The following is a 20,824-nucleotide window of genomic DNA, read 5'->3' as shown; positions in this document are numbered from 1 at the left end:
AGAAGAATAGGGTCGGGAGCAGCACGAAGCAGGGAGAAACTGGAGGTAGAAGCATGGGTCAGGGAGCAGCATGAGGCAGGGAAAAATTGCAGCATGAGGCAGAGAGCAGCAGGAGGCAGGGAGAAGCTAGGGGCGGGAGCAGCATAGGGCAGGGAGAACCTGCAGGGAGAAGAGTGGGGCAGGGAGCAGCATGAGGCAGGGAGAAGAATAGGGCAGTTAGCAGCACAAGGCAGGAGAAGCACGGGGCAGGGAGAAACTGCAGGGAGAAGAGTGGGGCAGGGAGAAGCATGGGGCAGGTAGAAGCATGGGGCAGGGAGAAGCATGGGGCAGGGAGAAACATGGGGCAGGGAGGAGCACGAGGCAGGGAGAAACATGGGTCAGGGAGCAGCACAAGGCAGGGAGAAACATGGGGCAGGGAGGAGCACGAGGCAGGGAGAAACATGGGGCAGGGAAGAGAGAGAGGCAGGGAGAAACTGCAGGGAGAAGCCTGGGGCAGGGAGCAACACAAGGCAGAACGAAACATGGGGCAGGGAGGAGCACGAGGCAGGGAGGAGCACGAGGCAGGGAGGAGCACGAGGCAGGGAGAAACATGGTACAGGGAGGAGCACGAGGCAGGGAGAAACATGGTACAGGGAGGAGCACGAGGCAGGGAGAAACATGGTACAGGGAGGAGCACGAGGCAGGGAGAAACATGGTACAGGGAGGAGCACGAGGCAGGGAGAAACATGGGGCAGGGAGCAGCACGAGGCAGGGAGAAACATGGTACAGGGAGGAGCACGAGGCAGGGAGAAACATGGGGCAGGGAGAAGCACGAGGCAGGGAGGAGCACGAGGCAGGGAGAAGCACGAGGCAGGGAGGAGCACGAGGCAGGGAGAAACATGGTACAGGGAGGAGCACGAGGCAGGGAGAAACATGGTACAGGGAGGAGCACGAGGCAGGGAGAAACATGGGGCAGGGAGGAGCACGAGGCAGGAAGAAACATGAGACAGGGAGGAGCACGAGGCATGGAGAAACATGGGGCAGGGAGGAGCACGAGGCAGGGAGAAACATGGTACAGGGAGGAGCACGAGGCAGGGAGAAACATGGTACAGGGAGGAGCATGAGGCAGGGAGAAACATGGGGCAGGGAGGAGCACGAGGCAGGAAGAAACATGAGACAGGGAGGAGCACGAGGCAGGGAGAAACATGGGGCAGGGAGGAGCACGAGGCAGGAAGAAACATGGGGCAGGGAGGAGCACGAGGCAGGGAGAAACATGGGGCAGGGAGGAGCACGAGGCAGGAAGAAACATGGTACAGGGAGGAGCACGAGGCAGGGAGAAACATGGGGCAGGGAGAAGCACGAGGCAGGGAGGAGCACGAGGCAGGGAGAAACATGGTACAGGGAGGAGCACGAGGCAGGGAGAAACATGGGACAGGGAGGAGCACGAGGCAGGGAGGAGCACGAGGCAGGGAGAAACATGGTACAGGGAGGAGCACGAGGCAGGGAGAAACATGGGACAGGGAGGAACACGAGGCAGGGAGAAACATGGTACAGGGAGGAGCACGAGGCAGGGAGAAACATGGGGCAGGGAGAAGCACGAGGCAGGGAGGAGCACGAGGCAGGGAGAAACATGGTACAGGGAGGAGCACGAGGCAGGGAGAAACATGGTACAGGGAGGAGCACGAGGCAGGGAGAAACATGGGGCAGGGAGGAGCACGAGGCAGGAAGAAACATGAGACAGGGAGGAGCACGAGGCAGGGAGAAACATGGTACAGGGAGGAGCACGAGGCAGGGAGAAACATGGTACAGGGAGGAGCACGAGGCAGGGAGAAACATGGTACAGGGAGGAGCACGAGGCAGGGAGAAACATGGGGCAGGGAGGAGCACGAGGCAGGAAGAAACATGAGACAGGGAGGAACACGAGGCAGGGAGAAACATGGGGCAGGGAGGAGCACGAGGCAGGAAGAAACATGGGGCAGGGAGGAGCACGAGGCAGGGAGAAACATGGGGCAGGGAGGAGCACGAGGCAGGAAGAAACATGGGACAGGGAGGAACACGAGGCAGGGAGAAACATGGGTCAGGGAGAAGCACGAGGCAGGAAGAAACATGGGACAGGGAGGAGCACAAGGCAGGGAGAAACATGGGGCAGGGAGGAGCACGAGGCAGGAAGAAACATGGGACAGGGAGGAGCACGAGGCAGGGAGAAACATGGGGCAGGGAGGAGCACGAGGCAGGGAGAAACATGGGTCAGGGAGCAGCACAAGGCAGGGAGAAACATGGGGCAGGGAGGGAGAAGCCTGGGGCAGGGAGCAACACAAGGCAGAACGAAACATGGGGCAGGGAGGAGCACGAGGCAAGGGTGAAGTGTAGGAAGAAGCATGGGGCAGGGAGCAGCACAAGGTAGGGAGAAATTGTAGGGAGAAGCATGGGGCAGGGAGCGGCATGAGGTAGGGAGAAGCATGAGACAGGTAAAAACTGCAGGGGGAAGCATGGGGCAGGGAGCAGCACAGGGCAGGGAGAAACTGCAGGGAGAAGCATAAGGCAGGGAGCAGCACGAGGTAGGGAGAAGCATGAGACAGAAAGAAGCATTGGGCAGGGAGAAGCACAGGGCAGGGAAACACTGTAGGGAGAAGCATGAGGCAGGGAGAAGAATAGGGTCGGGAGCAGCACGAAGCAGGGAGAAACTGGAGGTAGAAGCATGGGTCAGGGAGCAGCATGAGGCAGGGAAAAATTGCAGCATGAGGCAGAGAGCAGCAGGAGGCAGGGAGAAGCTAGGGGCGGGAGCAGCATAGGGCAGGGAGAACCTGCAGGGAGAAGAGTGGGGCAGGGAGCAGCATGAGGCAGGGAGAAGAATAGGGCAGTTAGCAGCACAAGGCAGGAGAAGCACGGGGCAGGGAGAAACTGCAGAGAGAAGAGTGGGGCAGGGAGAAGCATGGGGCAGGGAGAAGCATGGGGCAGGGAGAAGCATGGGGCAGGGAGAAGCATAGGGCAGGGAGAAGCACAGGGCAAGGAGAAACTGCAGAGAGAAGCACGGGGTAGAGAGAAGAATGGGCAGAGTGAAGCGAGCAGCTGCAGGGAGCAGAACAGGACACAGAGCAGCTGCAGCAAGTTGTATATACAATGTGTGCTCTTACCTCTGTCAGATGAGGGTTGGGGTTGAAGCCGCACTGGTTGCACACCTCGTTGTGACACTGCGTGCACGTATTGAAGTTTGGCTGGTTCGGAGAGGAGGTGAGGTCTGTCGTGTTGCATATAGGGCAGAGCGTGCTGCTGGGGAGTGGGGCGATCTGCGGCACTGAGTAGGGCGAGGTTGGGGTGGTGCCTCTATCTGGAGATGCTGAGGGTGATCTTCCTGTGCGGTGACCCCTGCTATCCACCTGCAGTGTCCTCCTGGAGACGTCAGATGCCTGTTGGGATGGGGGGACATGGCTTTTCACTTCTTTTGTGCTTTCAGGGGTTTGCCTAAACGTCTGAGGAGTGGAACTTTGCTCGGCCAAACGACCCGGATTCTCCAACCTCCCGGGAGCACTAGAATAGAAAAGAGATCATCAACACTGCTGTACCGGTACCCAATACGGACATAGGGGACAGCGTAACTGCCCTGACACCACATGTACAGGACAACTCCACCCAAATCATGTACTAAGGATGTCATCTGTACAGTCACAGAGCCGCACACCTTATACTACATCACCGCCACACACCTTATACTACAGCACCGCCACACACCTTATACTACAGCACCGCCACACACCTTATACTACAGCACCGCCACACACCTTATACTACATCACCGCCGCACACCTTATACTACATCACCGCCACATACCTTATACTACAGCACCGCCACACACCTTATACTACAGCACCGCCACACACCTTATACTACAGCACCGCCACACACCTTATACTACATCACCGCCGCACACCTTATACTACATCACCGCCACATACCTTATACTACAGCACCGCCACACACCTTATACTACAGCACCGCCACACACCTTATACTACAGCCCGGCACACACCTTATACTACATCACCGCCACACACCTTATACTACAGCACCGCCACACACCTTATACTACATCACCGCCGCACACCTTATACTACATCACCGCCACATACCTTATGCTACATCACCGCCACACACCTTATACTACATCACCGCCACACACCTTATACTACATCACCGCCGCACACCTTATACTACAGCACCGCCACACACCTTATACTACAGCACCGCCACACACCTTATACTACAGCACCGCCACACACCTTATACTACAGCACCGCCACACACCTTATACTACAGCACCGCCACACACCTTATACTACAGCACCGCCACACACCTTATACTACATCACCGCCACACACCTTATACTACAGCACCGCCGCACACCTTATACTACATCACCGCCACACACCTTATACTACATCACCGCCACACACCTTATACTACATCACCGCCACACACCTTATACTACAGCACCGCCACACACCTTATACTACAGCACCGCCACACACCTTATACTACAGCACAACCACACACCTTATACTACAGCACCGCCACACACCTTATACTACATCACCGCCGCACACCTTATACTACAGCACCGCCACATACCTTATACTACATCACCGCCACATACCTTATACTACATCACCGCCACACACCTTATACTACATCACCGCCACACACTTTTTACTACATCACCGCCGCACACCTTATACTACATCACCGCCACACACCTTATACTACATCACCGCCACACACCTTATACTACAGCACCGCCACACACCTTATACTACAGCACCGCCACACACCTTATACTACATCACCGCCACATACCTTATACTACATCACCGCCACATACCTTATACTACATCACCGCCACACACCTTATACTACATCACCGCCACATACCTTATACTACAGCACCGCCGCACACCTTATACTACATCACCGCCACACACCTTATACTACAGCACCGCCACACACCTTATACTACATCACCGCCGCACACCTTATACTACAGCACCTCCACACACCTTATACTACATCACCGCCACATACCTTATACTACAGCACCGCCACACACCTTATACTACAGCACCGCCACACACCTTATACTACATCACCGCCACACACCTTATACTACAGCACCGCCGCACACCTTATACTACATCACCGCCGCACACCTTATACTACAGCACCGCCGCACACCTTATACTACATCACCGCCACACACCTTATACTACAGCACCGCCACACACCTTATACTACAGCACCGCCACACACCTTATACTACATCACCGCCACACACCTTATACTACAGCACCGCCACACACCTTATACTACATCACCGCCGCACACCTTATACTACAGCACCGCCACACACCTTATACTACAGCACCGCCACACACCTTATACTACATCACCGCCACACACCTTATACTACAGCACCGCCACACACCTTATACTACATCACCGCCACACACCTTATACTACAGCACCGCCACACACCTTATACTACATCACCGCCACATACCTTATACTACATCACCGCCACACACCTTATACTACATCACCGCCGCACACCTTATACTACATCACCGCCACCGCCACATACCTTATACTACATCACCGCCGCACACCTTATACTACATAACCGCCACACACCTTATACTACATCACCGCCACATACCTTATACTACATCACCGCCACACACCTTATACTACATCACCGCCACATACCTTATACTACATCACCGCCGCACACCTTATACTACATCACCGCCACATACCTTATACTACATCACCGCCGCACACCTTATACTACATCACCGCCACATACCTTATAATACAGCACCGCCGCACACCTTATACTACATCACTGCCACACACCTTATAATACAGCACCGCCACATACCTTATACTACATCACCGCCGCACACCTTATACTACATCACCGCCACATACCTTATACTACATCACCGCCACATACCTTATACTACATCACCGCCGCACACCTTATACTACATCACCGCCACACACCTTATACTACAGCACCGCCACATACCTTATACTACATCACCGCCGCACACCTTATACTACATCACCGCCACACACCTTATAATACATCACCGCCACATACCTTATACTACATCACCGCCGCACACCTTATACTACATCACCGCCACACACCTTATAATACAGCACCGCCACACACCTTATACTACATCACCGCCACATACCTTATACTACATCACCGCCACACACCTTATACTACATCACCGCCACACACCTTATAATACAGCACCACCACACACCTTATAATACATCACCGCCACATACCTTATACTACATCACCGCCGCACACCTTATACTACATCACCGCCACACACCTTATACTACATCACCGCCACATACCTTATACTACATCACCGCCACACACCTTATACTACATCACCGCCACATACCTTATACTACATCACCGCCGCACACCTTATACTACATCACCGCCACATACCTTATACTACATCACCGCCGCACACCTTATACTACATCACCGCCACATACCTTATAATACAGCACCGCCGCACACCTTATACTACAGCACCGCCACACACCTTATACTACAGCACCGCCACACACCTTATACTACAGCACCACCACACACCTTATACTACAGCACCGCCACACACCTTATACTACATCACCGCCGCACACCTTATACTACAGCACCGCCACATACCTTATACTACATCACCGCCACATACCTTATACTACATCACCGCCACACACCTTATACTACATCACCGCCACACACTTTTTACTACATCACCGCCGCACACCTTATACTACATCACCGCCACACACCTTATACTACATCACCGCCACACACCTTATACTACAGCACCGCCACACACCTTATACTACAGCACCGCCACACACCTTATACTACATCACCGCCACATACCTTATACTACATCACCGCCACATACCTTATACTACATCACCGCCACACACCTTATACTACATCACCGCCACATACCTTATACTACAGCACCGCCGCACACCTTATACTACATCACCGCCACACACCTTATACTACAGCACCGCCACACACCTTATACTACATCACCGCCGCACACCTTATACTACAGCACCGCCACACACCTTATACTACATCACCGCCACATACCTTATACTACAGCACCGCCACACACCTTATACTACAGCACCGCCACACACCTTATACTACATCACCGCCACACACCTTATACCACAGCACCGCCGCACACCTTATACTACATCACCGCCGCACACCTTATACTACAGCACCGCCGCACACCTTATACTACATCACCGCCACACACCTTATACTACAGCACCGCCACACACCTTATACTACAGCACCGCCACACACCTTATACTACATCACCGCCACACACCTTATACTACATCACCGCCGCACACCTTATACTACAGCACCGCCACACACCTTATACTACAGCACCGCCACACACCTTATACTACATCACCGCCACACACCTTATACTACAGCACCGCCACACACCTTATACTACAGCACCGCCACACACCTTATACTACATCACCGCCACACACCTTATACTACAGCACCGCCACACACCTTATACTACAGCACCGCCGCACACCTTATACTACATCACCGCCACACACCTTATACTACAGCACCGCCACACACCTTATACTACAGCACCGCCACACACCTTATACTACATCACCGCCACACACCTTATACTACAGCACCGCCACACACCTTATACTACATCACCGCCACATACCTTATACTACATCACCGCCACACACCTTATACTACATCACCGCCGCACACCTTATACTACATCACCGCCACCGCCACATACCTTATACTACATCACCGCCGCACACCTTATACTACATCACCGCCACACACCTTATACTACATCACCGCCACATACCTTATACTACATCACCGCCACACACCTTATACTACATCACCGCCACATACCTTATACTACATCACCGCCGCACACCTTATACTACATCACCGCCACATACCTTATACTACATCACCGCCGCACACCTTATACTACATCACCGCCACATACCTTATAATACAGCACCGCCGCACACCTTATACTACATCACTGCCACACACCTTATAATACAGCACCGCCACATACCTTATACTACATCACCGCCGCACACCTTATACTACATCACCGCCACATACCTTATACTACATCACCGCCACATACCTTATACTACATCACCGCCGCACACCTTATACTACATCACCGCCACACACCTTATACTACAGCACCGCCACATACCTTATACTACATCACCGCCGCACACCTTATACTACATCACCGCCACACACCTTATAATACAGCACCGCCACACACCTTATAATACATCACAGCCACATACCTTATACTACATCACCGCCGCACACCTTATACTACATCACCGCCACACACCTTATAATACAGCACCGCCACACACCTTATACTACATCACCGCCACATACCTTATACTACATCACCGCCACACACCTTATAATACAGCACCACCACACACCTTATAATACATCACCGCCACATACCTTATACTACATCACCGCCGCACACCTTATACTACAGCACCGCCACACACCTTATACTACATCACCGCCACACACCTTATAATACAGCACCACCACACACCTTATAATACATCACCGCCACATACCTTATACTACATCACCGCCGCACACCTTATACTACAGCACCGCCACACACCTTATACTACATCACCGCCGCACACCTTATACTACATCACCGCCACACACCTTATACTACATCACCGCCACATACCTTATACTACATCACCGCCACACACCTTATACTACATCACCGCCACATACCTTATACTACATCACCGCCGCACACCTTATACTACATCACCGCCACATACCTTATACTACATCACCGCCGCACACCTTATACTACATCACCGCCACATACCTTATAATACAGCACCGCCGCACACCTTATACTACATCACTGCCACACACCTTATAATACAGCACCGCCACATACCTTATACTACATCACCGCCGCACACCTTATACTACATCACCGCCACATACCTTATACTACATCACCGCCACATACCTTATACTACATCACCGCCGCACACCTTATACTACATCACCGCCACACACCTTATACTACAGCACCGCCACATACCTTATACTACATCACCGCCGCACACCTTATACTACATCACCGCCACACACCTTATAATACAGCACCGCCACACACCTTATAATACATCACAGCCACATACCTTATACTACATCACCGCCGCACACCTTATACTACATCACCGCCACACACCTTATAATACAGCACCGCCACACACCTTATACTACATCACCGCCACATACCTTATACTACATCACCGCCACACACCTTATAATACAGCACCACCACACACCTTATAATACATCACCGCCACATACCTTATACTACATCACCGCCGCACACCTTATACTACAGCACCGCCACACACCTTATACTACATCACCGCCACACACCTTATAATACAGCACCACCACACACCTTATAATACATCACCGCCACATACCTTATACTACATCACCGCCGCACACCTTATACTACATCACCGCCACACACCTTATAATACAGCACCGCCGCACACCTTATACTACATCACCGCCACACACCTTATAATACAGCACCGCCACACACCTTATACTACATCACCGCCGCACACCTTATACTACATCACCGCCACACACCTTATAATACAGCACCGCCGCACACGTTACACTACAGCACCAGGTCCTAATATAAAACTGCTGACAACCAGCACTGTATACATTTGTGAGACGTTGTCAGCCCCGCCCTCCTGTGATAACATCGCATCACATGAGATTATATATCTCATGTGATCAGACATGAGACCACACACCTTATACTACAGCACCATCTTTTTATATATTACTGTTGACAACCAGCCTGTATACCATGTGCGAGAGGTTGTCAGCCCTTGTCACTATTGTTATGATGAGGGAGATCACCAATGTTATTAGAAGGTAGATCAACATTGTTATCAGGAGGAAGATCAACATTACTATCAGAAGACAGATTACCATTGTTATCGGTAGGCAGATCACCATTGTTATCGGGAGACAGATCAGCATTGTTATCGGGAGGCAGATCACTATTGTTATTGGGAGGCAGATCACCATTGTTATTGGGAGGCAGATCACCATTGTTATTGGGAGGCAGATCACCATTGTTATCGGGAGGCAGATCACCATTGTTATTGGGAGGCAGATCACCATTGTTATTGGGAGGCAGATCACCATTGTTATTGGGAGGCAGATCACCATTGTTATTGGGAGGCAGATCACTATTGTTATCGGGAGGCAGATCACCATTGTTATTGGGAGGCAGATCACCATTGTTATTGGGAGGCAGATCACCATTGTTATTGGGAGGCAGATCACCATTGTTATTGGGAGGCAGATCACTATTGTTATCGGGAGGCAGATCACTATTGTTATCGGGAGGCAGATCCCCATTGTTATTGGGAGGCAGATCACCATTGTTATCGGGAGGCAGATCACTATTGTTATTGGGAGGCAGGATACTTTTGTTATAGGGAGGGAGATCCCCATTGTTATCGTGAGGCAGATAATCGTTGTCGGGAGGCACATCCCTATTGTTATCGGGAGGCAGATCACCACTGTTATGAGGAGGCAGATCAACATTACCATTAGGAGGCAGATCACCATTGTTATCAGGAGGAATAGCAACACTGTTATCGTAAGGCAGATCACCATTGTTATCGGGAGGCAAATCATCGTTATTGAGACGCAGATCACTATTGTTATTGGGAGGCAGATCCCCATTGTTATCAGGAGGAAGATCAACACTGTTATAAGGAGGGAGCTCACCATTGTTATCGTGAGGCAGATCACCATTGTTATCGGGAGGCAGATCATCATTTTTATACGGAAGCAGATCATCATTGTTATTGGGAGGCAGATCACCATTGCTATCGGGAGGCAGATGATCATTGTTATCAGGAGGCAGGTGACTATTGTTATTGGGAGACAGATCACCATTGTTATCAGGAGGCAGATCATCGTTATCAGGAGGCAGATCACCATTGTTATCGGGAAGCAGGTGACTATTGTTATTGGGATGCAGATCACCATTGTTATCAGCAGGCAGATCATCGTTATCAGTAGGTAGATCACTATTGTCATTGGGAGCCATATCACCATTGTTATCGGGAGGCAGATCATCGTTTCCAGGAGGCAGATCACTATTGTCATTGGGAGCCATATCACCATTGTTATCGGGAGGCAGATCATCGTTATCAGGAGGCAGATCACTATTGTTATAAGGAGAGCGATCACTATAGTTATCAGGAGGCAGATCACCATTGTTATTAGGAGGCAGATCATCATTGTATGGGGAGGCAGATCATTATTGTTATCAGGAGGGAGATCACCATTGTTATCAGGAGGAAGATCTCTATTGTTATCAGAAGGCAGATCACTATTGTTATCAGGAGGGAGATTACCATTGTTATCAAGAGGAAGATCTCTATTGTTATCGGGAGGGAGATCACCATTGCTATCAGGAGGAAGATCTCCATTGTTATCAGGAAGCAGATCACCATTGTTATTAGGAGGGAGATCCCCATTGTTATTAGAAGGGAGATCACCATTGTTAACAGAAGGCAGATCACTACTGTTATCAGGAGGGATATCACTATTGTTATCAGAAGGAAGATCTCTATTGTTATCGGGAGGGAGATCACTATTGTTATCGGGAGGGAGATCACCATTGTTATCAGGAGGGAGATCACCATTGTTATTGGGAGGCAGAGTACCATTGTTATTGGAAGGCAGATCACCATTGTTATCAGTAGGCAGATCATCATTGTTATCCAGAGGGAGATGACCATTGTTATCAGGAGGCAGCACACTGCAGCACCAGATACAGTAGGTATGGCTGCCTGGATGCATGGTGAAGACACACGATGTGAGCCATCACTTGGCTGCTACACTAGTAGTGAGGATGCAGAGCGGACAGCGTCAGATTACACCTGTCACTGCTGGGGGAATGAGAGTATTGATTCCTGGCCGTGTGTCAGTCGGAGGCTGGAGGTATATTACATCATTGAATCAGCACCTCACACGTGACTGGACTGATAAAGATGTGACCAGTGTGCAGGTGACAGATACATGTGTGTACAGCTATGAGACATCGATGTATACCTCTTCATTCAAGGACCAGGGCCACCTATGTCCAGGACATTCAGGGTATAAACATGGTATTTCTCCAATCTATTCCCTATAGTAATATGGTGCTAACATATTCTACTGCACATATAACTGACTCTTCTTGTTTGACCATGATGGTTGTCAGAAGTTACCAAACTACAGCGAATTCGAGGACGGTGGGTGAGCAACTACTTGACTCCGTCCAAAACAGTAGAAATGTATCTTCCCAGGTAATGTCTGTGACATCTGTATCCGTGTCAGCCCTTCCTGACGCCAGGCGGTGCCGTACTATTATGCAGGCGACAACTCTAGTTCTGTGTTCTCTGGGATTTGTAGTTCTGTCCATGCTGGGAGATCAGGAGTAAACTTTTGTCAGTTTGCTTCCTCCTGTTTAGCTTGGGCAGAGCTGCAAGCTATTTAAGCTCCTAAGAGCCTGGTGTCCACTGCCAGTTTTAATTTGACAAGCTCATGTGAACATTTTAGTGTTTTGCTTCTCAGTTGACATTCTTGACCTCAGCTTGGTTTTGACTACCCTCCTGCCTTACGATTTCATCCCTGCACTGACCTGGTATTGATCTGACTGCTGTACGATTCTTCTTGCCAGCAAGCACCACCAAACAGCAGCTAACTCCATCGGTCCAGACTAGAGGTCCCAGTTAAGTCCAGGATGAAGGCATAGGACAGCGAATCTGGACTGCCTGAGCTCCATTCAACACAAGAGATTCACATTTTCCCAGTTTCTTCTCGGATAATGATTCTGCAGTTTTCCAGCTCCCTCCAGGACTATGGGTAAACATCTTCTCAATTCCCTCAAGCACAGGGGATGTACTTCTTCTCAGCATCCTCTAAGTCTAAGAGAAAGAATCTGCTTTTCTTAGCTCCCTCCAGAACGGAGGATGTACACCATCTCAGCTACGTCTAGCACCATGGATACACATTTTACCAGTTTCCTCTAGAATAATGATTTAGCAATTTTCCAGCTCCCTCCAGGACTATGGGTGAACATCTTCTCAATTCCCTCAAGCACAGGGGATGCACATCGTCTCAGCATTTTCTGTCTAAGACAAAAAAATCTGCTTTTCTTAGCTCCCTCCAGAACAGAGGATGTATAGCCACTCAGCTCCCTTCTGCACAAGGGATGCACATTTTCCCAGTTTATTCTAGGAAAATGATTCTGCAGTTTTCCAGCTCCCTCCAGGACTGTGGGTGAACATCTTCTCAATTCTCTCCAGCACAGGGGATGAACATCTTCTCAGCATCTTCTAAGTTTAAGACAAAGAATTTGCTTTTCTCAGCTCCCTCCAGACCAGAGGATGTACAGCCTCTCAGTTTCCTTCAGCACAAGGTATGCACAATTTCTCAGTTTCCCCTAGAATAATGATTTTGCCTTTTTCCAGGTCCCTCCAGTTTTATGAATGATTATCTTCTAAATTCCTTCCAGCACAGGGAATGCACATCTTCTCAACATCCTTTAAGTCTAAGACATAGAATCTGCTTTACTCAGCTCCCTCCTGAACAGAGGATGTACAGGCTCTCAGCTCCCTTCAGCACAAGTGGTGCACATTATCCCAGTTTCCTCTAGGATAATGATTCTGCAGTTTTCCAGCTCCTTCCAGGACTATGGATCAACATCTTCTCGATTCCCTCCAGCACAGGGGATGTACATCTTCTCAGCATCTTCTAAGTTTAAGACAAAGAATTTGCTTTTCTCAGCTCCCTCCAGAACAGAGGATGTACAACTTCTCAGCTCCCTCCAGCACAGTGGATGCAGATCATCTCACCTCCCTCTAGGAAACAGTAAATGCATTCTTCTCAGCTCCCTCCAGACAATAGTCATTACAAGACAGTAGATTAGCTACCTCATGATGGCGGTGTAGACAGTTTACCAGCTACCTGCAGATTTTCATGGTTTATCCTCTTATTCTAGGTTTGACTCAAGGCCAAGACAAGAACAGACAATTCTCAATCCGCCCAACAGTGATTGAAGCCACTTGTATAGACATGTATGATGGTGGCTCCAGCTGTGGAGTCTTCCTTTTGTCGCATACACTGAGCAGTGGTCTCCTTATAAATAACGTCATTAACTTTCCAGGTCCACATAAATGGAGCATAAATGACTACATGGGTCAATGCAGCTAAATGGCCCCCAGCAATGAGAACCTACAACGCCCCGCCACTCTCCTTTCTTCTTATAACCAAGGCTTTGGCTTCTTTTTCACAGTTAATAGCCAATTCATTCCCACAATGTTCGCATATTGTTGGTTATGTCCAATTCTGCAATCAGCGAGAGCCTGCCGCTCCATCTGATCGCTCCCAGGGAATGTAATCAGCATTAAACAGCAGCTTTGGCTGATGATTGCAGTTATGTTGTATTTGAGAATAATTTGCAGCAGAGAACGGTCGCGTCTCCGTACAACGCATTCTCACTTGGAAATTTATTAATGAAATCAGCTTTCTCTAAAAGCTGCCATTACAATTAAGAAAGGTCCACCATACCGGGCAAGGCATCTGAAGGTAGGCGGCAGCCACCTCACCCTTGCACTGCATTACTGGAAATTAGTGGTGGGCAAGTGTCCAAAGCACTGCTCAGTACTTGATCAATCATCGGGGTGCTCAATATTTGATAGAGTATCCTCATACTTGGGTGCCATGCTCAAGTTCTCAAATGTTTTCCAGCTTTTTTCAGACACTAAACATGTGAGGATTCCCTGCCAATCATTGTAATGTCATAGCCATGTTGGCTACTGACATTACGGTGATTGGCTGGCCACATCGTGTCTTCGGGTCTATATAAGACCCAGTAACACCATGCTTGGCACACTGTACCAGGAAATAGTGTAGGGAGACGATCTGCTGGAGAAGGGACAGTGTGTTATAGAGTGACAGTACCTGTACTTATAATAACACCATTCTTAGCTTCATTGAGTGTAGGGCAAGCTGCAGGAGAAGGGATAGTGTATTACAGGCATGTAGGCAGGGATTCTACCCTAACAGACCATGCTGCTACTTAAAAATCTATTCTCTAATAACAAAAATCTTAGCTGCATTTAGTGTAGGGCAAGCTGCAGGAGAAGAGATAGTGTATTAGAGGCATGTAGGCAGGGATTCTACCCTAACAGACCGTGCTGCTGCTAACTAAAAAATCTATTCTATTCTCTAATAATACTGATATTAGCTGCATTTAGTTTAAGCCTCTAATACACTATTCCTTCTCCATCCGCTTGCTCTACACTAAATGCAGTTAAGAGTGGAATTATTAGGGAATAGATTTTTTTAGGCAGCAGCGGCAAGGTCTGTAAGGCTAGAATCCCTGCCTACATGCCTCTAATTCACTTTCTATTCTCCAGAAGCTTGCCCTACAATTGTATTCAGTTTTTGCTGCTGCTACCAAAAAATCTATTCTCTAGTAACACCGCTCGTAGCTGCATCTAGTGTAGGGCAAGCTGCAGGAGAAAAGATAGTGTATTGGAGGCATGTAGGCAGAGATTCTAGCTTTACAGACCGTGCTGCTGCTAACTAATCTATTCTATTCTCTAATAATACCGCTCTTAGCTGCATTTAGTGTAGTATCTCTTCTTCATCAGCTTGCTCTACACTAAATGCAGCTAAGAAAAGTATTATTAGGGAATAGATTTTTTAGTCAGCCGCAAGGTCTGTAAGCATAGAATCCCTGCCTACATGCCTCTAATTCACTTTCTGTTCTCCTGAAGCTTGCCCTACAGTTGTATTAATCTTATCTATGCTAGTGTATACAGCAGACCTGGGCAAGGGGCGGCCCGCGGGCCGGATCCGGCCTGCCTACTGTCTGTGACCGGCCCGCCCGTCTTGCTAAGAGTTGAAGGTGTGGCCTGATCTATGCCTCATCCACGCTCTCACTGCCGGGAGCTATGTATCCCACAGTGCAGTGATAAGCAGCTCCACGCCCCCACTCTGCCGGTCACACCCCCTCTTGCTGCCAGTCTTGCCCCCTCTCTCTGGATGCCTTCTATGGCATCTATACAGCTGTCCACGCCCATTTTGCTGTCGTCCACGCCCCCTATCAATGCTGGACACACACGCTCCTCGGATTACTTCCTTGTCCTCTCTTGCTGCTCTCTCGATGCTGGCCACGCCCCTTTTGCCTGCCCCTTCTACCCAGTATCCTTACATGTGACCGGCTCATCTCCACAGCGGCTGCTTCAAAAGCGTCAGTTCTGCAACTGAGGTAAGTGCACCAGTAGCAGCAGGGAGAGTGCAGAGTGCATGCAGGAGGGGGGAGCAGTGTGAGTGCAGGAGGAAAGAGCAGGGGAGCAGCACTTGTATCTTCTCAGGTCCCCCTGTGCCTGCAATAGAAGAAGCAGACACACAGGGGACACAGAGAAAGCAGCCAGAGGAGCCCTCAGGCTCTGTTGCTGCAGTGCTGCCTGCCTGTACACTCAGCACCCCTAGGGCCAGTATGTATGCCCCACTGACCACCAATGTCAGCATGCATGCCCCACTGGCCACCAATGTCAGTATGTATGCCCCACAGACCACCACTGTCAGTATGCATGCCCCACTGGCCACCACTGTCAGTATGTATGCTCCACTGGCCACCAGGGCCAATATGTATGCCCCACTGGCCACCACAGTCAGTATGTGTGCCCCACTGGCCACCACGGTCAGTATGTGTGCTCCACTGGCCACCAATGACAGTATGTGTGCCCCACTGGCCACCACTGTCAGTATGTGTGCTTCACTTGCCACCACTGTCAGTATCTGTGCTCCACTGGCCACCACGGTCAGTATGTATGCCCCACTAGCCACCACTGTCAGTATGCATGCCCCACTGGCCACCACTGTCAGTATGTATGCCCCACTGGCCACCACTGTCAGTATGTATGCCCCACTGGCCACCACTGTCAGTATGTATGCCCCACTGGCCACCAGGGCCAGTATGTGGCCACCAGGGCCAGTATGTATGCCCCACAGGCCACCACTGTCAGTATGTATGCCCCACAGGCCACCACTGTCAGTATGTATGCCCCACTGGCCACCACAGTCAGTATGTGTGCCCCACTGGCCACCACAGTCAGTATGTGTGCCCCACTGGCCACCACGGTCAGTATGTGTGCTCCACTGGCCACCAGGGCCAGTATGTATGCTCCACTGGCTACCAGGGCCAGTATGTATGCTTCATAGGCCACCAGGGCCAGTACGTATGTTCCACAGGCCCCAGTAATGTGTATGCCCCCTACTGACCCCAGTAATGTGTTTGTCCCCCACTGACCCCAGTAATGTTTATGCCCCCCACTGGCCCCAGTAATGTCTATGCCCCCCACTGGCCCCAGTAATGTGCATGCCCCCCACTGGCCACAGTAATGTCTATGCCCCCCATTGGCCCCAGTAATGTCTATGCCCCCCACTGATCCCAGTAATATGTATGCCCCCCACTGACCTCCATATTTTCATTGCATCTTTGTATTGTTTAAGTTACTGTTTGTTTATGAAGGGTTAGTATATATACTATATACAGTATTGGGTAGAACTGAGATAATTATATTAGCCCGGCCCTCTAAAACCATCCCAATTTCTCATGTGGCCCCATGGGAAAATTAATTGCCCACCCCTGGTATACAGGGACGGTTAGGCAGGGATTAGCAATATGCATCCAGAACTGCTCGTGGTTCTAGGTGCATACAGGACCTGACAGGTTCCCTTTAAGCAGGGAGGGAGCAGTGTCTGCGAATCTCAGATTTGCCTCATCTCCGTTTTTTAAAAAAAATTAAACCTGAATTCATACTGTGGGGCAAAGGCCCAAATGCATCTCTTGTGTGAACAAATGGACAAAGGACTTGTGGTGTTCTTTCCTCTGGAGTGGGTTGAAGAGGTTCCCTGTATGGTTCATGAATTCTCATTTGCAAAAGGTCCCCAAGTAGATAAAACAAAAAGTTTGGAAACCCCTGCTTCTATTTGGGCTGCATGATGCTCTGAGCCCTCACTGTCACGGGTGACAGACACTCATGTGATTTCTGGCAATAGAAGGTCACAGTGTTTGGCTGCACAAAATGCTTCTTGACTTTCTGTTGTTCCTGCTGTTAGTGTTCATTGTACTAGATAGCTCTCATGCTCCCGGGGCCACGACACCACTCGTCACGGCGCCGATTGCCAGTCCCCGTGCGCTCGGACCGCAGCCGCTGCCCCCGACTCCCCCTCCTTAGCCTCCTCCGTGCTCTCTGTTCCTCGGGCCCACCATCTCGCTGCAGAACGGGACTCTGCCTCCAGCTCTCCTGCGTCTCCTCCTGCACTGATCTCCGGCTCCCGGGCATCGCACATTCGCACTAGGGCGCAGGCACGCTCTCTCACCTTCTCTTAAAGGGCCAGCGTCTCTGAAACAGGATATGGCTGATAACAGGTACAGGGTATATATATTACTCCAGGGGTTTGTCAGCTGGATGGATCAAACCCGACACAACCAGGTTACCCTGGGACAGCCGGGAAAGTAGGTTAGATCCCTGCAGAAAGGGCCAGTAAGGAAGAAAACTCCTGAAAATGAAGCAGTGGGCACCCATTATAACGTTACCCCTGCAAGGTGGTTCTGGTGATCGTGCTGTCATGTCCTTCATTCTCAAAGGTCCACAGAACATATCAGTGGGAAGTCATCAATGGACCTGCCATGGGTATAACATGTTGTTTGTCTTTTTAAGACATTTTCTACAATTCTCTGCCGTATTGCACTTTTGTTATGGTCATAATATTTTTGGCTCATCAAGATGTATAATCTAAGTCTTGGATTCTAAGATGAGGGTTTATACCAAGAAGATCTGAAGCTGAGAACCTCCTCCTCCCAGACAAACCATCTAACCACCTAACCTAATGTCTAAGGAGATGTGAGCGACCCCGGAGGTGGAGACGGTGGGATCACCTTTATCGCATTCCTCAACCAATCTAATAATCAATATCCTGATCCTGCCGGTCACGCTAATGACGTCCTACAAACCTGACATTCACATCTCAAATCAATAATCTAAGTAAAAAGCTAAAAAACATTTCCAATGGTTCATTAATAATTATATATGGGTCTATAAGGCCATTAGATGTTATTCTCTAGTCACATCCAGAGCTGCATTCATCACATGTCAATATCATTAAAGCAATCTTCTGTGTGACGTCCTTAATTACTGACATGCTCTTCCCACACCCGCCATCTATTTCACACCGTGATTTTTCATGCTGCTGAAAAGCAATCTGGTTGCTGCTTCATTAAGGTGTCCTGTGCCATTGTCTACATGCCCTGCATCGTTGTATCCTGCATCGTTGTATCCTGCATTGTTGTATCCTGCATCATGGTATCCTACATCATTGTTTTGCCTCCCAGCATCCTGCATTGTGTCCCGTGTCATAGCCTCCTGCGTTGTGTCTTGCTTCCATGTGTCCTGCGTCGTCGTGTTTTGCCTCCGAGCATCCTGCATTGCTGTGCCCGATGTGATTGTGTAGTTGTCGCCTACGTTGTGTCTAATGTCTTGACCTGTTTTGATGTGTCCGGCGTTGTTGTGTTCTGTGTTGTTGTAATCTAAGCCATTGTGTCCTGTGTCATTGTCTCCTGCATGGTAGCTTGGCTCCATATGTCCTGTGTTGTTGTGTTCCACATTGTTGTGTCCTATGTCATGTCCGGGCGTCATTATGTTCCAGCGTTGTTGTCTTTCATGTCGTTGTGTTTTGACTCCTAGCATCCTGCATTGTTATGTCCTGTATCATTGTCTCCTGAACTGTCTTGCCTCCATGTGTCCTGTCGTTGTATCCTGCATCGCTGTCTACTGCGTCGTTGTGTCCTGTGTCGTTTTGATCTGTGTCGTTGCATCCGGAGTCACTGAGTCCTGCGTCATTGTAGCCGCATTGTCTTGCATTGTGGAGTTCTGCATTGTTGTGTCCTGTGTTGTGTCTTGCCTCCATATGTCCTGCATTGTTGTGTTCTGCGTCATTTTCTCTTGCATCGTTGTGTCCTATGTCATTGCCTCTTGCGTTGTGTCTTGTCTTCATATGACTTGTGTTGTTGTGTCCTGCATCGTTGTGTTTTGCCTCTTGCGCCTTGCATTGTGTCCTGTGTCATTGTCTCCTGCATTGTGTCCTGCGTCAGTGTCCTGTATCATTATATCCTGTGTTGCTGTGTCCTGCATCGGTGTCTCCTGCGTTGTTTTGCCTCCATGTGTCCTCTATTGTTGTGTCCTGTGTTTTTGTATCCTGCGTCGCTGTGTCCTGTATTGTTGTGTCTTGCGTCGTTGTGTCCTGCATCATAGTATCCTATGTGTTTATGTCCCGTGTCGTTGTGTACAGCTTCACTGTGTTCTGTATTGTTGCGTTCTGCATCGTTCTGTTTAGTGTCGTGTCTTGCCTTCATGCGTTCTGTGTTGTATTGTCCTGTGTAATTGTGTCCGGCGTCATTGTGTCCAGTGTCCTTGTGTCCTGCATCGTTTGGTATGAGTCATTGTGTCCTGTGTCATTGTCTCTTGTGTTGTGTTTTGTCTCTTTGTGACCTGAGTCG

General features: G+C 49.7%; 1 protein-coding gene across 1 annotated transcript in view; it reads right to left on the bottom strand.

The window, feature by feature from the left end:
• The window catches only part of BSN (bassoon presynaptic cytomatrix protein), a 174,768-nt gene that overhangs the window by 143,363 nt on the left and 10,581 nt on the right, over window positions 1-20,824 (bottom strand). Inside the window, exon 2 of the mRNA XM_075321710.1 lies at window positions 3,114-3,507. Coding sequence (XP_075177825.1) covers window positions 3,114-3,507 — 394 coding nt within the window. The remainder of the gene's footprint in view (window positions 1-3,113; window positions 3,508-20,824) is intronic.

Source organism: Anomaloglossus baeobatrachus, chromosome 8 (genome assembly GCF_048569485.1).
Source record: "Anomaloglossus baeobatrachus isolate aAnoBae1 chromosome 8, aAnoBae1.hap1, whole genome shotgun sequence".
Taxonomy (NCBI): Eukaryota; Metazoa; Chordata; class Amphibia; order Anura; family Aromobatidae; genus Anomaloglossus; species Anomaloglossus baeobatrachus.
The sequence above is the reverse complement of the archived record's forward strand: the minus strand, read 5'-3'. Positions and strand labels throughout refer to the sequence as shown.